This window comes from Phascolarctos cinereus, unplaced genomic scaffold (genome assembly GCF_003287225.1).
Source record: "Phascolarctos cinereus isolate Bilbo 61053 unplaced genomic scaffold, phaCin_HiC Scaffold_726;HRSCAF=1367, whole genome shotgun sequence".
NCBI lineage: Eukaryota > Metazoa > Chordata > Mammalia > Diprotodontia > Phascolarctidae > Phascolarctos > Phascolarctos cinereus.
In genome coordinates this window covers 335,265,239-335,285,640 of record NW_027556098.1, presented here as the reverse complement: position 1 = coordinate 335,285,640, position 20,402 = coordinate 335,265,239, and the positions used below count along the sequence as shown (strand labels likewise).

General features: G+C 36.6%; 1 protein-coding gene across 1 annotated transcript in view; it reads right to left on the bottom strand.

Moving 5' to 3' along the window:
• Window positions 1-20,402, bottom strand: part of LRCH1 (leucine rich repeats and calponin homology domain containing 1) — a 252,689-nt gene that overhangs the window by 89,118 nt on the left and 143,169 nt on the right. Inside the window, 1 exon segment of the mRNA XM_020993705.2 lies at window positions 8,127-8,253. Coding sequence (XP_020849364.1) covers window positions 8,127-8,253 — 127 coding nt within the window.

The window sequence follows — 20,402 nt, the reverse complement described above, 5'->3', positions numbered from 1 at the left end:
CCCCTACCAATACCTAGTGCTTACCTCCCTATGACATCACAGATAGGAGCCCATTAGATCTGAGTAAAAATTGGCCCCTTTCTAGTATGAAAGTGATTGGGAACTAGGTACCAGGTATGCTAGACTAAGCAGGAAGGGTAATGGAGAGCCTGGAGGAATTAGGTGTGCTGTGTGCAGAGGCAGCTTTCTGAAGGACAATTAGTTGATCCCAGCTCATCTTGGGTTCCTTAAATCATCTTGGTTTTATTGTTTCCTCACTGACCCTACTCTGACATTCTCTTACGATTGGATGTTTCATTTTAAGTCTTGATTCTCAATTTGTATGAATTAAAATAAGGAAAGAATAAAGAGCCATTACTTTATTCTTTCTGGTCTCTATGATGCTTAGTGAAAACCCTTTAAAGGAGGTGCATAATATTTCTTTTTTCTGCATTTGCGAGCTTTTTATATTCAAAGAAATGATTAATTTTTGTAAATATGTCATGCATTCCTTAATATTTCTATTCAATAATCACCAGAGGTTTATCTCACCTAGTTTTTCTAGAATTCTATTCAGGTCCTTGGCTTCTTTCTTGTTTATTTTCTGTTAGATTTATTTAGGGCTGATAGGAGTAAACTGAGGTCCCCCATTATTATATTTTTATGGTCCATTTCTCATCATCATTCATATAGTTGTTCCTCTAAGTATTTCAAAGTTATGTCACTCTGTATGTATGAATGCAATTTATTGTCTGTTTTCTGTCATCAAACTATAGTTTTCCTTTCTTTTCTTTAAATTAACTCTCTTTTTTGCTGTTGCCTTATATGAAATCACAATAGCTACTTCTGCTTTTTTTGTTCAGCTGAGGCATAACAGATTTTGATCAAATCCCTTATTTTAACTACATGTCTATATGTTTCAAGTATATTTCTTATAAACAGCACATTGTCGAATTTTGTTTTCTAATCCATTCTGCTAAGTTCTTCCATTTTATGGGTGAGTCCATCCCATTCACATTAAAAGTTATGATATTTATGGTTTCTTTCCCTCCATTTTTTCTCTTCTCTAAACATCCCCCTCCCTGTTTATATCCTTATTAGCCTTTCTTTTCTCTTTTAAACTCCATCTTTACTATCTCCTTTCTAAGCTCAAGATTTGTTTTACTCATGACAAATCCTTCCCTGTTCCTATCTCTATTCTTGTTGAATTCAGTATATTACTACACTAAACTCTTATTGTGAGTGTCTGGGTGTATGTTTATGTGCTCTGCCCTTTTGTCTAGTTTAGATGAAAGTGAAGTTCAAGTGATGCCTGCTCCTCCCATTACTTCCATGTTTGCATGAATTTATATATATACAACCGGATTACGTAGCTTAACAAATTCCTCTACATTTTCTCCCATTTTCCCTGAAGTATCCTCTTCCCCTTTTATTTCTTATAACATCTTCAAAACAAAACAAAACTCTCTATAGGTCTTCTGTTTCAAATGAGTACTTCTATGACCCCTTGTGATATTAGGATTCTGAAAGAATTCTTTTAAGATTGATTGCACTAGAACATAAACATTTTATCCTTACAAATTCCCTTCTGATTGTTTACTTTTTTATTTTTCTCTCAGCTACATATTTATATTTCAAAGTTCCTTTTCAGCTCTGTTTTTTTTTAATCAGGTATTTGAAAATCTATTTCATGTAAGATACGTTTGTTTCTCCTTTTATAATTATGCTCAGTTTTTCCAGGTAAGTTATTCTTGATTGTGGACTTTTGTTTTTGTGTTGCCTTTTGGATGATCTCATTTCATGTTCCTTCCTTTGCCATAACAGCAGCTAAATCTTATGTGATCCTGATATTTGAATTCTTTCTTTCTGAATGCTTGTAGTATTTTTTCCCCTTTGTCTGAAACTCTAGATATGGGCAATGACATGCTGGGGAGTTTTCATTTTGGGATTTCTTTTAGGAAGTTATCAGTGATTCAATTTCCAAATTGCCTTCTTGTTCTAATATGTATGGCCAATTTTCTTTAATGATTTCTTGAAGTGTGATATTGTTTCTTTTTTCTTTTTTAGCCATGTATTTCAGTTAATCTTATGATTTATAAGTTACCTCTCCTTGATCTGTTTCCCACTATTTTGTCATTCTTTTAACTTTGTTTTAAATATTCTCCTTGACTCCTGGAGTAATTAATTTCATTTGGTCTATTCTTATTTTTAGGGAGTTTGGTACTAGGGTAAGGTTTTATATCTCTTCTTTTAAGCTGCTGATCCCTTCCCCAATACTCTATAGCTCTCATTTGTCTTATAATACTTTTTAAAAGATATCATTTTGGGGCAGCTAGGTGGCACAGTAGATAGAGCATCAGCCCTGGATTCAGGAGGACCTGAGTTCAAATCTAGCCTCAGACACATAACTATACTAGTAATAAAAAACAAAATCATGATTATATCAATAAATGCAAAGGCTTAACAAAATACAATACACTTTCTGTTAAAATAAACAAGCTAGAAAATAGGAGTAAATGACTGTTTCCCTAAAATGATAAATAGTTTATATCTAAAACCAAGAGCTATCATTATTTACAATGGAGATAAGTTTGAATCTTTTCCAATAAATTCAGGGATGAAACAAGGATTTCCATTGCTATCACTTCTACTTGAGATTGTACTAAAAATGCTGGCTCTGTCAATAAACCCCCTCAAAAAAAGAAATTGAAGAAATAACCATAGTAAAGAAATAAAATCATTACTTTTAAAATACATGTTGTTATACTTAAAGAACCCTAAAAAATCAATAAAAATTAATTGAAAAAAATAACTTGAACCAACTTATAGAGCATAAAAATAAATCCACACAAAACATCAATATTTCTAATAGGAAAGAGGAAAGAGATAGAAAAAATTCCATTTAGATTTACTATAGAATGCTTAAAATAATTGGAAGTTGATCTTCTAAGATATACACAAGAACTATAAAAATACAACTATAAAACACCTTTGACAGAAATAAATACAGCCCTAAATAATTGGGAAAATATTAACTGCTGAGAAGTATGGTGAGGCAATTTAATAAAAATGACAATACTATGCAAATTAATTTACTTATTCTATGCCACACCAACAAAACTAGTAAAGGATCACCAGCAAAAAATAATAACAAAACCCATATGGAAAATGAAAATGGTCAAGAATCTCAAGAGAAATAATGAAAAGAAATATAAATAAAAGAGGCCTACAGTGCTAGACTTCAAACTATACTACATAGTACGTAACACAGCAGTCATTACTGAAAACAGTTTGGTACTGGTTAAAAAGTAGAGACTGATGATATTAGGTATACAATAAGAAGAAGCAAATGCATCTAATACCATACTATCTGATAAACACAGAGACCTTAGTGGGATAAGAAATCATTATTTGACAAAAGCTGATGGAAAAAATTGGAAGCAATATGAAAGAAATTAGGTATAGATCAACATCTTATAATAAGACAAGCTATAAATGGATAGGTGATCTAGATATAAAAGATCACATCATAAACAAATTAGAGAAATAAAGAAATTTTTACCTGTTGGGTATATGGATAGAAAAGTTTTTGACTAAACATGGACCAAAGAGACTACCAGAAGACAAAATGGGTAATTCTGATTATATTAAATTAAAAAGGGATTGCACAAACAAATCTAATAAAGCTAAGATTAAAAAGGAAACAATTAGCTCGGGGAAAATCTTTACAGTAAGTTTATATAATAAAGGTCTCATTCTCAAAATCTGTAAGGAATCTAAAAGAGAAAGAGCCATTTGCTGGTGAATAAATTACTAAATGATACAAGCAGGCAGTTCTCAATGGAAAAAACCCAAGAGATTAAGAGCCATATGAAAATGCTCCAAATCAGTACCAATCAGAAAAAACAAATCAAAGCAATTCTGAGATTCCAATTTCACACTCATCAGAGTGGCAGAGATGATGAAAAGGAAAATGATAAATGTTTTTGACAGACTAAGAGAAAATAGGCATAGTGGTACGCTGTTGGTTCACCTGTCAATGGATACACTTCTTTTGGAAAGTAATTTGGAATTACAGCAAAAAGTTACTAAATAATATCTAGCTAAATAATACCCAGGTAAATAATACCCAATACGCTGCAAGACCTATACACAAAAGGGATTTAAAAAATGAGGAAAGGTCCCTTACGCTTGGTTTGTTTGTTTGTTTTTTTAATATAGTAGCTCTTCTCAAGGTGGCAAAAAGCTGGAAACTAAGGGGATGTCCATCAACTGAGGAATGGCTGAATAAGATGTGGTATATGAATGTGACAGAATTTTATTGTAGTGTAACAAATGAGAAAATAGAAGATTTCAAAAAATCATAGAAAGTGTCTTAAAGACTTAAATGAACTTCCACAAAGTGATGTAAGCAGAACCATAAAAAATTAGATTAACATCAATATTATTAAAAATAAACAATTTTTAGTACTTTTATAAACTGATAAAGGATGAAATGAGTAGGACCAGAACATTTCATATAATAATAACGTTGTAAAAACAAACAACTTTTAAAGCTGTAAGAACTACACTCAATACAATGACCATTCATGATTCCAGAGGACCAATGGGAAAAAAAAAAAGCTATCCATTACAAAGAAGTGATGGATTTAGGATGCATAATGCGACATATATGTTTTATGCTTGACTGTTAGAAGAGATTTGTTTTTCCTTTCTTTTGTTTCCCTAAAGGGTAGGGAGTGGGAGAGAGAGAAAATAGATTTGTTACTTTTTTAAATAGAGGTAGGGGGTGCTATAAATGTGGAATGTTGCATGTGCTTTTAGATGAGATTGTATATCATTAGTTTTACTTTAACCATTTTACTTTGTTACAGGAGACCTTTCAGCAAGTCTGAGTAATCTGAAAATGTTTGTAATATAAAAACAAAAAAAACCCCATCAATATTTATTTTTTAAAGAAGGAAATCAACATGGAGGAAAAGGGTCTCATAACTGCTGATAAGGACTGGGACAACCCTAATGTAGAAGCTTCTTACCATAAATCCAGAATTACTGCAGGCTCTGCAGAGAATTTTCTTTCAAATGTTTGCTAAAAATAGTTTGATACAATTAATTACATTGCCTACATTATTTCAAGCAACAAGTCAGAGATGGAAGAAATTTATGGAAAATAATGCTGGGATTTTTTTCCTGTAGTTCCTCTAAGTAAGGAGGGCCAACTTTGTGATGAAATAGCCACAATTAAAGTTCTTTTAAACTAAGGAATAAAAGTAGATTACACAAGATCAAACATGCTTATATGCAGGGATCAATACTGATAATCATGGATGGTAAAGACAATGTCTCTACTAACTACAGAGCTGATGAAAAGATTCAATTTTACTAGATAATGTTAGATGCTATATATTTATACATTAAGCATTTGACCTAATACATGCAACTTCGTTATGAAGTATATGCGATTGATGTATCCAGCACACTACATACAACACTAATATTAGATGCTCTGTACTAATTATGTATAGGTAGTTTATGTATCTAGGATTATTATGTAATATGTATGCTATGTACAATTTAATGAATGTTTTGGTGTATACCTACATACTGTACACCTACATACTGTACCTATATACCTGGTAGGATTTTTAGGGATTGAAAATTTTCCACTGGGATGAGAGTTTAAGGGAAGCAGGGACTTTGTGCTGGAATATAGGGCACCTCTACCTCTCCCATTCTGGGGCTACTAAGTACCTCTTGGAAGCGTGTTAAAATTCAAGTCTATTTGCATGGCATCAGCACTATCTGCCCAGGGTGTGATGGGAATTGAAAGGACAAATGAAAAATGATATAGTTATTCCAAGTGTAAGAAGGATTCAGCAGGAAGTATGTACTGCATGAGGGTATTGTATACAATCTGCATTCTGGGACAGGGAAGAAGTGAAAGAAATTTACTCACTCTGACCCAGCTACTTTTTTCCGTCTGGGGGTGGGGAGGAAAGGCAGCAAGGTGAGTAGATACAATCTTAACAGTTGCATGAGTGAGAACTCTGTTAGTCACTCTTGTGTAGGCCTGACTAACCAAAGAGTTGAAAATGGGCTAATGATTCCTGAAGCGGTATTAAGCATCAGCTATTGCTCCAGCCCATGGCAACAGTGACTTGGTAAAAAGCAGCCAGAAACAGAACCTTTAGAAGGAAGACATGCAGGGAATTATGACTAAGAAGGCAGGGCTAAGGATAGCTTTGGGATCACAATATGCTAAACTTGTGCTAAAAGTGATGCAGAGAGGAATCAGGACCCACCCAGTGGAGCCAGAGGAGTGAAATTTAGGGTTGGGGTGAAGGACATCAGATCTGACTGACTGTTTGCTGGGAGCCACAGCTATGATAGCCTGAAGCATGAGTTCCCCAGACAGTTGTTCCCTTCCACACTAGTGTGCGAGTCTTTGGGAGATCGCCTCCTTTTTGTGCATGGTGTGGGGAAGAAGCCTAAGAAAGCCTTACTTGATCTGTCTCTGCTATTTTTGTCACAATTAAATTATTGACATTAGATTTTTTTCCAGATTTACTGGAAGAGAATGCATTGGACTAGCACCTTGAGATAGCTTTGCAAAATTTTTATTAGCCAAAATATAACTTGCAAACCTAGGGCTCTAGAGTTTAGTAAGCTACTTGGTATATTCATGTCCCTGCATATTTTGCTCATTGTTGACACATCTGATTCATAGAGGATGATGTTAGGACTGTCCCTATAGCACTCTGAATGGACTAAAAATCCTTCCTAGGCCCTAGGCACTTCCTAGGTCCCTATGCTTACAGACTGCCTTGTAAAGAGAGGCAATGCTCATACAACACTCAGCTTAAGCCTGAACACCAGCTGATGAGGTATTTAGAAAATGCCTCAGCCTCGTGAGTTTGAGGATTCCTCTTAAGTCTGGGATTCTACATCTACTCAGCATATAAACTGGCATATCCAATAGCACAAATGCTAGATGACACTTAATTCTACTGCCCTAATTCTATTGCATGAGGGTGTGCAATATCTAAGGACCCCAAATTAATCTCATCAGTTTTCTGATAGTGGAGGTATGTCCCTTGAATAACAGGAGAATTTAACCTATCAATCCTCTTATTTGGTTTGAAAAGACCTGGCCTAAGCTTCACCTAACAATCACTTTTTGACATCAGATCTTATGGACTGTTTGTCAGCTTCTTACAAAGGATATCCCTACTGGGTTCCTTAAAGGTTGTTTCTCAATTTATTCAAATCAACTAAGTGAGTTCTTTTGATTTTGTTTGCTTTTTAAGGTAAAAAGAGCAATTTCTTAGTAAACTTGGAAACAATTAGGATTCAAAGTAAAGCTGAGCCTCTGGGTATTCATTCACCTGAATTAGCTCACAGAACATAGACATAGAGCTGAAAAGGACCTAAGAAGTCATGGAGTACAACTTTCTCCGTTTACAGATGAAGAAACTGAGGTACACAGGTTAAGCAACTTATATATAGTCACACAGTAAATGACAGAGCCTGGATTTGAATCCAGGTTGTTTGATTACTAAGCTATAGTGTTTCCACTGCATTCTCCTGCCTTCAGATGAGTAGCTTCTTCCTCTGGAAGCTTCTTAAGAGAAAGTAGAGAAGCAATAAAATTTGACAGTACGGTACCATGCTTCTAACCTGGCCTCAGTCTCCGACAGTCTACTCCTACCCATTGGCTCTAGTCCTTATTAGTGAGTACAGTTATTTTTCTGATTTTTTGGGGGGGACTACGATTTTAAAAAATCTGATGGTAATTAAAGCTGTCCTTTCTGTCACCTAGTATAACTATGTTAACAAGATATGATCTTGATTTGTATATTTATGAAGAAGGTAGGTTTGTACTTAAATGATTTAGAAATTATTTTGAACTTAAAAACAATCTCAAAAACTTATAAACTTCTTTAATGAATGGTACTATCTTCTCCATTAAGGCAAAGATGACTGGATTTAAATTTAATATCTGCTGTCCTTGAAGAGCTCCAGGAATTCAAGGTCAAAAGACAGTAGAACATCTGATTGTAACAAGGAACTTTTGGCATTCTTGTGTAAACTGTAATTAGTAAAAACAGCAATCACCAAATATCACAACATTCAAATCAGTAACGTACCAATTCCATTAACTGTTTGAGCTGACCTATCTCTTCTGGAAGAGATCCAAGCTTGTTGTTACTTGCAATTAAGACTTTGAGAGGGAGACCACACAGGCAGGCCGGCAATGATGACAGCTGATTGCGACTGCAACAAGAAACAGAATAATACAAATAAAAAATTCAGCTTATATTATGCCATATGTTTATGTGAGTTATCATCTGGAAATGAAAGCAGCAGTTTATAAAATTAAAAGTTAATCTTTTCTGGATATGCTAGCAGTTCAGATGGCAAGTATTCAAAAAAAAAATAACTTTGGGAAGACAAAGTTGAAGCTATTTATTTTTAAAAGTTTTATTTAAGCACCAAATAGAAACACATTTAGAGGGATGTGGCATGGATACAGTGATAAGCCTGGGGTCAAGAAGACCTGGGTTTGGGGCAGTTAGGTGGCACAGTGGATAAAGCACCTGTCCTGAAGTCAGGAGGACCTGAGTTCAAATCCGGCCTCAGACCAAACACTGGACACTTACTAGCTGTGTGACCCAACTGCCTAAAAAAAAAACCTGGGTTCAAATTTGGCCTCAGAAACTTACTAGACGCATGACCCTGTTTGCCTTAGTCTCCTCTTCCGAAAATGGGGATAGTAACAGCACCCACCTCACAGAGTTGTTGTGAGGACCCAATGAAATAATCATTATAAAGCACTAAGCACAGTGCCTGGCATACCGTTAAGTGCTATATACACTTTTTACTTACATCCTCATCATCATTATCATCTCTTCTTCCCACACTGAAAAAATCACTGCTATTCTCTTTTATAAAAAGCTAATTTTTTATTTTTCTCCAATTACACACAAAGACAATTTTCAACATTCTTTTTTTCTAACATTCATTTTAAAAATTAAGTTCCAAATTCTCTCCCTTCCCATCCCCCTCATTGAGAAGGCAAGCAATTTGATACAGGTTATACATGAAACACTGCTACTCTCATTTTATCAGCCTGCACCCATTTTTGACAGTATATCCAGACAGCTAAGACCAACCAGAAGATAGTATACACTGGTTTTCCCCGATAACATACAGAAAAAAAATTCAAGTTGGGGCAAATATGTTTAGTAAATATGAAAATGGACATAATTTTTTCACCTAAGTCAGAAATAGTGAGGAAAGGATCATAGTTCACTGAAAAGTAGGCCAATTTCTGACACCTAAGAGCTAGGGTCTCTACTAAAACCAGAGAGACAGTGTGATATATTGGGAAAATCATTTGATTTGGAGCCAAAGAACTGGGGTCCAAATCCTGTCCCTGCTACTTCCCAGCTGCGTAAGCTTTGTCAAGTCATTGCCTCACCTGTAAGATGGAGTCTTGACTGGAGGGCCTCTCAAATTCCTCCTTCCTTCCAGCTCTCTACCTATAATCCTATGATCATGGAGCTCCTACCTCAAGAGAAGATTCATTAGAGGCTCAAGAGAAGCACCATCAAAAAAGAAAAAAGAAACAAGAAACATAACTCCCCAAATATGACCTGAAGGCAAAAATGACGCCTGCTACAAGAGAAATTATTTGGTTCCCAGAAGTGGTCAAAGAGGCCTCCTCTGATATTCTCCCTGCCAGATGCTTTGCCCGACTTCCCCTCTAACGGAGCAGGCTGCCAACTTTCTACAATTGACTCTCAGTTGTATGAAGCAGCAGGAAACAACATGGATAAATAAAATCCAGAGATGATCCAAAGTTTTCAGCCATTTACCTCAACTTCCTCTCCACCAAGAAGTCATTTTTGCTTCTAACATGTTAATAACCTAGGTTCAGAAACACCTTAAGGTACTGGATAAAGATCATATTGCTAACAAAGGGTGGAATCAGAGTTTGAACCCAGGGCTTCTCGGTTCTGGTTCAGCACTCTTTCTACTACACTACTGCCTTTCAGTCAGATGACTTGTAAGTGTCTACCAAATCCTACTTTGTTGTCATTCTGTGGGGTGGCAATGATCCTAGCTAGGCAAGCCATATATGCCATCATAACAAAAGCTCTGGCAGATTCTCCTATGCTGCAGAGGCTTTGGCAGCAGGCTGGTGCTACTTCCTGATAACTAACATCCCCAAGTACTGAGAAACTAATCACGTCAGAAGCTGGATGCTTTCTTTGGCTATGGTCTATGAAACAAAGAAAAATATAAAATGGCCTTTAGGCCTTCATGGCCCCCTTTGGACTTTGCAGCACAGTGGCAGAGAAGTGGAAAAGGAGACAAAGGGTGCTAAGAAGCACAGTTCTTAGATGGTTCATACATTCTAAAAGCTTAAACTTTACCAGGGGATCAAAACAATGCATATAAATGACATATAAGGAAGAACATGATAAAGGCAAATAAGAGATCAACAAAATGTTCCAAGAAAATTTGAGGAAGGAGAGATCAATCTCACTTAGAAGAATCATGGAGGGCTTTATGGACAAGTTGGTTCCTTAGCTGAGCCTTGATTTCAAGAGGTAGTCATGTATAAAACAGAATACATGAAGAATATTTTTACCCATCTCATCCCCACTCTCTCACCTTCCCATCAAGATAAAAAGGTTCTCAGTACTTGACTCCTATGTGACTTTCATATTGTCTTATCAAACTATCAACTCACATCTTCCCTTTACCACCTCCCTTATTAGATCAAAATTTCCATTCCAGTAGTCTCAGGTTTTAGGTATCCTGATAATTTAATTAAGCAGCCTATGACAGTAAACAAAAAAAAAAATAAAGCCCTCAAAAGGTTCACATTCATCACCATTTCAATAATTAATGAGATTAAATTTCTTAGGATGTAACTGAATTTTAAATAATAGTAACAATAACTAGCACTTATATATAGCACTTTGCATTGCAAAACACTGTACATACAGTATCTCATTCGATTTTAAAAGAACTCTCCAATATGGTCCCTTGAAGGAAGAAAAAGGGCAGGGGTTTTTCCAATTCCTGGTTGTTCCTTATCCTTTCCCAGTCTCTATTACCTAGCAAAATGCATGTATGATTTGTCATAAGGAAGAACACTCACATTAATATTTACAGTCCCTGATTAGGCCCTCTTTTCTCTTCTCTTTGCATTCTCTCACTTGGTAACATTCGTAGTTTCAATAGTTTCTATAGCTCCCTTAGTTCCAATGATCCTCTCTATATTGTTGACTCCCAGATGTATATATTGAGCCTAGATATCTTTCTGGAGTTCCCACTCTCACACTGCCAACTACTAGCTGGACATATCAAATTGGAGAGCAATAAGCCTCCCAAATTTTATGTCCAAAACAGAACTCATTATCTTTGCCCTCAAACTCACTCACCTTCCAAACTTTCCTATTGTCTGTTTCCTATATCTGGGCAACATCTTTCTGGTTCAATAAACTCGACTGGCACCCTATTATGTCTAAGATCAAATAGTAACTCCTCTGACATTTAAACCTTTTAAAACCTGGCCCCTTGCTAATTCTCGTCTTCTTACACGTTACTCCCCTCCACATAATATGTAAATTTAGCCATATTTGTCTATTTGTTGTTCTGTATACATGAAGCTCGATCTTCCACCTCTGTATGTTTGCACTGACTATTCCTTATCCTCACCTCTGCATCCTGGTATCTCTGGTTTTTTTCAAGACTTAGCCCAAGCACCATCTTCTACATGAAATCTTCACTGATTCCCTCAACTGCTAGAGCACTTCCTTCCCAAACTACTTTGTGTTCATTTTCTATATGTTATGTATATACTTATATATCTACATGTTATCTCTTATAGCAGAATATAAACTCCTTGAGGTCATAGTGCCTCACATATAATAATCTCTTAATAAATGCTTGTCGATGACTTGATTCAATCTGTCATTCAGCTAACCTTGAAGCACTTCCCCAGATGCAGATCTCTGTTAGATAAGGGATAGGAGAGGGGAGTTTCTCACATGGGGCCAGGAAGGTAGATTTTAGGAGGAAGGTGGTTGAGAGGAGCTGGATGTCTCTTCATGTGCGAAGCTCAGACTCTAGGACTAGAAAGGCAATGCCAACATCTTATCCTTACTACTGGGGTAGGGCAATGTAACAGGCAAGACTTCCATGGAATCATACTTCTTAGATCTCATTTTCCAAAGAGAAGCCAAGTTCTATCTGGATCAAAGAGGCAGAGAAAAGGCCAATACTAAGAAAATTTCTAATACAATGTGATCTATCCTAGAACCTTTCCCTGAACTTCTCTAAAGGCATCATAGAACTGAAGTCATATGATTATTCTTTTAATGAGACGAATGATATGAGATGTTTAAATGTTTAAAATTATTTATAATTTCAACCAGTTATGAGTCAAGATTTGAATAAAGCAATGCTAGTACAATGTCTTGTGTTTAGATATTCTTAAAAAATTAGAACATGCAAGAATTCAAGTTAAATCATTTATTTACTACCTGTTACATTCAAAGACATTATGCTAGGTACTAGCCATACACTTTAAAAATAGAGCAAAACCCTAGTCCTTGTATACAAAGAGCCTATATTCTAAAAGGGAGATACAATTTGTACATAGATAAATATAATTGAAGGTTTATACCCTTTATGTCCTTATCACCTATCACCTGTACTAGTATAATGGCTTCCTAATTGGCCTCCGTGTCTTCTGTCTCTCTCACTCCAATTTTTTTTTCAATAAGGCCAGCAAAATTAGTTTCCTAAAGCATGGGTAGGATCAAATACAAACTCCTCTATGTGACAATGAAAGTAAAAGGGAAAAGAGAGTTCACTTAAAAGAAATTCATTTTGGAGTGAAAAATGAATGGAAACTCATCAGTTCCATAAAGCAAAGGGTATCAGTATGCTTGATCATCTTTATCTATAGCAAGCAAGAGATGAAAGCATTAGTAACATGATCAAAAACTGTTATACTTTACTTAAATAATTTAGCTTTAGAATGTATTATATAATCCCAGGGAGTAGCTATCCTTTACTAATTATGCAAACACAAGCTACTATTACAATTAGTTTGAATTTCCTAAGAATATGTCAACTGACATTAAATTAAATACCAACCATAATGTTTTCCCTCTGTACTGGGGGATAAATCTAATTATTAACTGGCTAAATCATCTTTGTCCTTTTCTTCCTATAGATTTTTAAAAGAAAATAATAAATTTTAGAAGGGAATTTTATGATACTAGATATTTGTTATACTAAAGAATCAAGTTATAAATTAGTTTTATTCTACAGTAAGAAATTAGCTCAGATTCTCTGTCTACTTAAGTAGAATATGTCTTGAATTGTTTTCAGGTAACTAGATATTGCCCATTTTATTTGATTTTTGGAATTTGGTTATACTGATTGTTATTTTGAAAGACTGTCCTGATCTTGCATCTGAAGGTAGGAATTCAAGGAACCTAAGTAAATCAAATGCCTAGCTGATGATTTTAAAAGACGTATATGTATATCCCAAACAAGCTCATATATATGTGTGTGTGTGTGTGTGTGTGTGTGTGTGTGTGTGTGTGTGTGTGTGTGTGTGTGTGTGTGTGTGTGTGTGTGTATGTGTGTGTGTGTATGTATATGCATACGTGTGTGTGTATGTATATGCATATGTGTGTGTGTGTATGTGTGTGTGTATGTATATGCATATGTGTGTGTGTGTGTGTGTGTGTGTGTGTGTGTGTATGTGCAGTTTCTGTTGTTTTCAGTCATGTCCAACTCTTTGTGAGTCCATTTGGGATCTTCTTGGCAGAGAAACTGGAGAAATTTGCCATTTCCTTCTGCAGCTCATTTTATAGATGAGGAAACAGAGGCAAATAAGGGTTAAGCAACTTGCCCAGGGTCACACAGCTAGTAAGTGTCTGAGGCCAGATTTGAACTCAGAGAGATGAATCGCACGCGCGCATGTGTGTGTGTGTGTGTGTGTGTGTGTGTGTGTGTATACATATACACATACACATGAAATTCAAATATATACTAAAATCAAAGTGAGATCCCATCCTACAATTTAATTTGAGGGCCAAAGGACTCATGATAAACCATGCTATTTACCACCAGATAGAGAACTAATGGACTGAAGGTGGAGAGTGAAGCATATTTTCTTCTCTTTCTTTTCCTTGCTTATTTTTTGGGGAACATGGCTACTAAAGAAATATGTTTGACATGACTGTTCATATCTGTAATGTTTGTCTGCAGCATGTAATAGTAGAAAGGGTTTAAGAAAGATTGAAGCCCACAGTATGAATTGTAAATGGAAACCAAGGAAATATTATATAGCCAGTTATTATCATAAACCTAATTAGGAAGTATAATGGCAGATAACTGAACAAACTATGATTACATAAAAATGTAATGTAATATTATTATGCCATAAGAAATGATGACTACGAAGAATTTTGAGAAAAAGGAGAATCTCTGTATGAAGTGACAAAGAAAGCAGTGTTTGGGAGATTCTGAAAGTAAGCGTGAGAGAGAAGAGGTACTAGGCTGTCTACCAAACTGAAGGTCTACAGAGCTGTTGTGCTGACCTCACTGTTGGATGTCTGTGAAACCTGGACAGTCTACCAATGCCATGCCAGGAAACTGAATCACTTCCATTTGAACTGTCTTAGGAAGATTCCAAAGATCACCTGGCAAAACAAGGTACCAGACACCCAGGTCTTTTCTGGAGCTAAACTGCCAAGCATTTAAACTCTACTGCACAGAGTGTGACTCCAATGGACTGGCCATGTTGTTATAGTACAAAACATACATTTACCTAAAAGACTATTTTATGGAAAACTCATATGAGGTAGGTGCTCACATGGTGGTCAGAAGAAGTGACACCTGCAATGTCTCTCTGAAGAACTACGGAAGACATTGGCAAAGGATTGCCCAGCATGATGTGTCCACATCAAAGAAGTCACTATGCTCTATGAGCAAAGCAGAATTGCAGTAGTTCAAAAGAAACATGGGATGTGCAAATTTAGTGACATCACTTCAAATGTTTTTATTTGTGCCCAACCTGTGGTAGAGCCTTCCAAGTTTGTATTGGTCTGATCAGCCATATTTGGACACACTCTACCTTGACTCCAACATAATGATGTCATTGTGGTCCTTTTTGAGAATGAAGGACAACAACCATACAATAACCAACCATACCATACCTAGAAATAATTCAACATTTAAAAAAACCCTATATTTTATACACTCAGTTGTGTAACTAAGAAATTCTAGACAAAAGCATTTTAAAATGCATGACAACAAAATAGATCAACCATAATTATTACGTACATGGTTACTGTGTACATGGTAAAAATATGTTATATTTAATGCCTCTAATTTGAATTTTATATTAAAGGAATTACAATCGATTCTAGAATTTCCCATTTTGTAAGACAATTTTGAAACTCTCTCTCTCTTTCTTTCTCTCTCCCTCTCCCTCTCCCTCTCTCTCTCTCTCTCTCTCTCTCTCTCTCTCTCTCTCTCTCTCTCTCTTTTCTACCTTTCTTCTTCCTTCTTTTCCTAAATTATAGAACTATGGGGTTAGTAGCACTTTGAACCAGAGTGATTTTGACAACCTGGGTCAAACTCAAGTGTGCTTTAAGACTAGTTCACAGCCTGGGTATGACTCTCAGATTAAACAACCATATCCTTGCTTAGAGAAAGCAGAGGATTTACTTAGGCAGAACAACTCAGTTAACAGTCAAAACACAGTGAATGTTTAAAGAAACTCCAACTTTAGGCTTATTACTAGAGTTGACAAGCCTTTCCACTGTGCATACCTGCACCATATTTGGGCTGTTGCAACAGAACTAGTTTCCCACAGTATCAGTCCATAAACCTTCCCAGAATATAAATAAACTACTGCTTAAAATATTTAAATTCACTTTGCATCCAAGCCTTTCAGTAACCACTACAACAAATATTTGTTGTTAATAAACTTTGCACTATTAAAGTCAGTGACAACTTGACCCTCCTCAATTATTTAGTCAATCCATTTCCTTTCCTACTTCCCTTAGGGCAAACTGACAAAATGGACCAGATTTTCCCCCATGCAAAATGTGTGTTTTTTTAAAATTTCCTCTAAATTACTTCTGAATTTGTACATTCCCTTTTTTCATATTAAGAGCTAGAGCAAAATGATTGCTACTAGAGGATGCTCTCTGTGCAATAGTAGCAATAAAATTTACCTCCCGGTAAAACCCTTGAGAAGAGTGGTGGTTTTATATTGCACGGTTGAAATAGTTACTAATTAAGAGGCTAACTATTAAATCAGCCTTCAAGAAACCTAAGCCACAGTCAACTGCTCTTTAATATTGATGCACAGATTAAACACTGGATGATTATAAGAAGTTATTTGAATTGTAGATTAAGCTCCTAGTTATGGCCCCTCTCTTCTGATCAGATGATTGACTGCTGACCATAGTTTTGAGTTCTTTTGTTTTTTAATATGATTTGTAAAAAAATTTATTAAAGCTTTTGTTTTTCACGTTCATTTCCCAGATATATACTGCCACAGCATCTCTCCCCTACGTCCCTCAGAAAAAACCCACCCTTGTAAAAAAGAAAATTGTTTCGGTAAAACCAACAAAACAAACCATGTATGGCAGAATATGCAACATTCCGTAATTACAGCACTATCCTCCCTTCCAACCCTCCCTCCCAAGGAAGTGTGTATCATGATTTGTTCTATAGACACCACACTGGTCACTACAAGGAATGAATGAATTTTTTAAAAATATATTAAAATACTTGCTAAACACTGTGCTAAATAAAGAGGATCCAAACAGAAAAATAAGACAGTTACTGTTTTAGAAGACTTTGCCCTTTAATTGAGAGATGCATTTGGAAGGATTCAACTGCAGGTTGGGTGGAGAGGTCCAATGGCCCATAGAATGTACCAGCAGAGGAGAAGGCAAGTCCCAAGGGTCTTTGACTGTTAGGATAAGTGGCAATGTCTGGGGATCTGAAGGACAAAACAGCAGAGTAAATGGTAAGGCCTGGTGGTCCCCAGAACTCAGTGGCAGGGCAGGTGGTAAGGCCTGGTAGTCCACCATCTAACCATAAGAATTAGAGCCCCTACTTGTTTGACCTTAGGTAAGTCCCTTAACTTCTCTGGGCTTCAAGTTTCCTTATCTATAAAAAGGGGAGGCTGGGCCAGGTGGCCTCTTAGTCCCTTCCAGCTGTAAATCTATGAATGATGATTCCCATGATAATACCACCCTTCAGCTACGGAGATAATGCAGATTCAACTTTGTGTTGAGATCTTCGACATGGAAAATCTCTTTTCAATTTCAATTATTTTTTTTATCTAGCACTAGAATTCATCCAATCATAACACACATATCTAGCATCTAGCATCCACCTCACGATACCATATATTATCACACTGCCATCTATATTTTTACAATGTCTTATCAGCATTCAAATTATAGACACATTCAATTGAAATACCCTGAATTTTTTGGTCTCTATTTGCCTCAGTCTACCATTCAAACCATTATCCTATTCCCAAACTATGGTGTTTTCCACGATAGAAAGTTCCAAACATAGAATTAGTTGAGATCCTTGCCAATAAGGCTTTACATACCATATGGCTGCACCTTGACACAATAACTACATTTCTTGACACTGGTAAGGAGTGGAACCAAACTTATCCAATTCTTGTTTTTGCCAATGGAAAAAGTATTAAATCTCAAGTCCCTTGGTCTTTGATTCATCTCTCCAATCACTCAATTCCCACTGTATTGCTTAGTGTTTGATAAGGGGAAGTCAAGAGAAGGGTAAATGACTATATATGGTCCTCTAGGAGTTTGCAATCTAGTTAAGAAGATAAATATACTGCATGTACACAGCTTATACTATATGATGAGGTAACCCCACAAGATATCATATGAAAAATTACCAAAAAAAGAGTGGTACAGATAGGAACCAAAAGTTAAGGTAGAGATCAGTATAGGATCTAGAAATCAATAAAATCCCCTAGATCCTAGATTCCAGACTTGATATATCATCAATCAATCAACAAATATTTATTAAGTATTCACTGCGTGGGGGGCAGCTAGGTGGCGCAGTGGATAGAGCACCGGCCCTGAAGTCAGGAGGACCTGAGTTCAAATCCGGCCTCAGACCAAACACTTGACACTTACCAGTTGTGTGACCCTGGGCAAGTCACTTAACCCCAATTGCCTAAAAGAAAAAAAAAGTATTCACTGCATGCTAGGCACTGTATTAAACTCTGGGGATACAAATAAAGGCAAAAAAACCACTTGTCATTAAAAATCATCTTCTAGGGGATGCAAGGTGGCACAGTGGGTAGAACACCAGCCCTGAAGTCAGAAGGACCTGAGTTCAAATCTGGACTCAGACCAAACACTTGATACTTACTAGCTGTGTGACCCTGGGCAAGTCACTTAACCCCAATTGCCTTAAAAAAAATCATCTTCTAATCCTAACCTCATATTTTATGGAAGAGAAAACTGATGCCTAGAAAGGTAAACCATGATGTTTACAGTCACAAATACAGTAAACAGAAGAGCCAACATTTGAAATTTTGGTCTTTGGACTCCACTTTCAGTATTGATTTAACATTCATTAAGGGAGATGAGCTGGATCTTGAAAAATAAGTAGGACTTGGAGAGATGGCAAGAAATTCTGGGGACAAAAGAATTAGCTTGTAGTCAACAACAAGCATGACAGATTTGTGGGCTAATGAGGAGACTAGCATGACTGGATAAGAGAGTTTATGTTAGAGAAGCAAAGGTAGTTAGGTAGAATGGGACCAGATCATGGAGCGCCTTGAATAGCACAATAATAAGTTAACCTACAAACCAACAGCAACTTATCACAGAAGTGGTGAAAAAGACAGTATGAGAGATGATTTTTAATGCCACACAGGTCAGTTGCTCCCAATACAACTATGCAGAACTACAAAAGATGTGCACTGTACGGCCCCCTCTCTTTACTCCTTTTATCATCCTCTCAGGCACCCAAGGCCTCACTGCTTTGCAGCATCCTCCCTAAGCTGGCACCCTCTCTGTGCTCTTGGCTCTCTATTTTCTCTCTACACTCTCACTTCTGGTGATTTTTTTAAAATCAGTTGTCAAGAGTTCAAATGATTACCTTAATTTAGCTTTGACTACCATCTCTAAATGCTACCAAACTCCAGCTTCTTTATTGGCTCTCCTCCCTAACCCTAGAATCCCAATCATCTCTCTATAGTTCCCTCCTACTCTCTCCCCCTTTGCTCTGTTTTTGAGGAAACTTTGCAAATGCCAATCTTTCTGCTTGTGTTTTTGAATCTGTCTGCTCCTGTTACCTCTGGAGGTTTGTCCATTATACCATCCACTAACTACTTGCTCCTTTCTTCAATCAATCAGTATACATTCATTAAGTGCTTACTTTGTACCAGGCATTATGCTAGGCCCTGGGGATACAAAAGAGACAAAAGACAGTGCCTGCCTGCAGGAAGCTCACAATCTAATGAGGTGGACAACAAATGTGTGCAAACAAGCTACATACATGATTAATAGGAAATAATTAAAAGAAGGAAGGCACTATATTGGATTGCTTACTGTCTCAGGGAGGGGAGAAGGGTAGAATTTGGAACTCAAAACTTTTTTAAAATGTTAAAAATTGTTTTAACATGTAATTGGGGGAAAATAAAATATTATTTAAAAAGAAGGAAGGAAATAGAATTAAGAAGGCTTGAGAAAGGCTTATTGTAGATGAGATTTTGTTGGAACTAAATGCTTGGAGTTGAGAGGTGGAGAATCTTATCTGAGGAACAGCAAGGAGGTCAGTGTCACTGGATTGAAGAACATATGGTGGAGAGTAAGGTGTAAGAAGACTGGAAACGTAGGAGGGTATTAGATAATGAAGAGTTTTGAATGCCAAACTGAGGATATTATATTTGGTCACGGAGGTGATAAGGAGGCCCTGGAGTTCACTGAGTGGAGGGGCGGGGAGGGGTAATATGGTTGGACTTTCACTTTAGGAAAATCACTTTGGTGGCTGAATGGAGGATGCATTAGAGTGTCAAGAGACTTGAGGCAGGCAGAGCCACCAGCAGGCATGAGGTGATGATGGCCTGCAACAGGGTGGTGGCAGTGGCAGAGGAGAAGAGGAGTATTTGAGAAATGTTGCAAAGGTGAGAGACAGGCCCTTGGCAGAAGACTGAATACTGAGGGTGAGACATAGTGAAGAATCAAGCATGACACCTAGATTCCAAGCTTGAGGGATTGGGAAAATGATGTTATCCTCTATAGTAACAAGGAAAGCAGGCAGCAGTGAGGATTGGGGCAGGGCAGGGGGCTCGAGGGACTTAATGAATT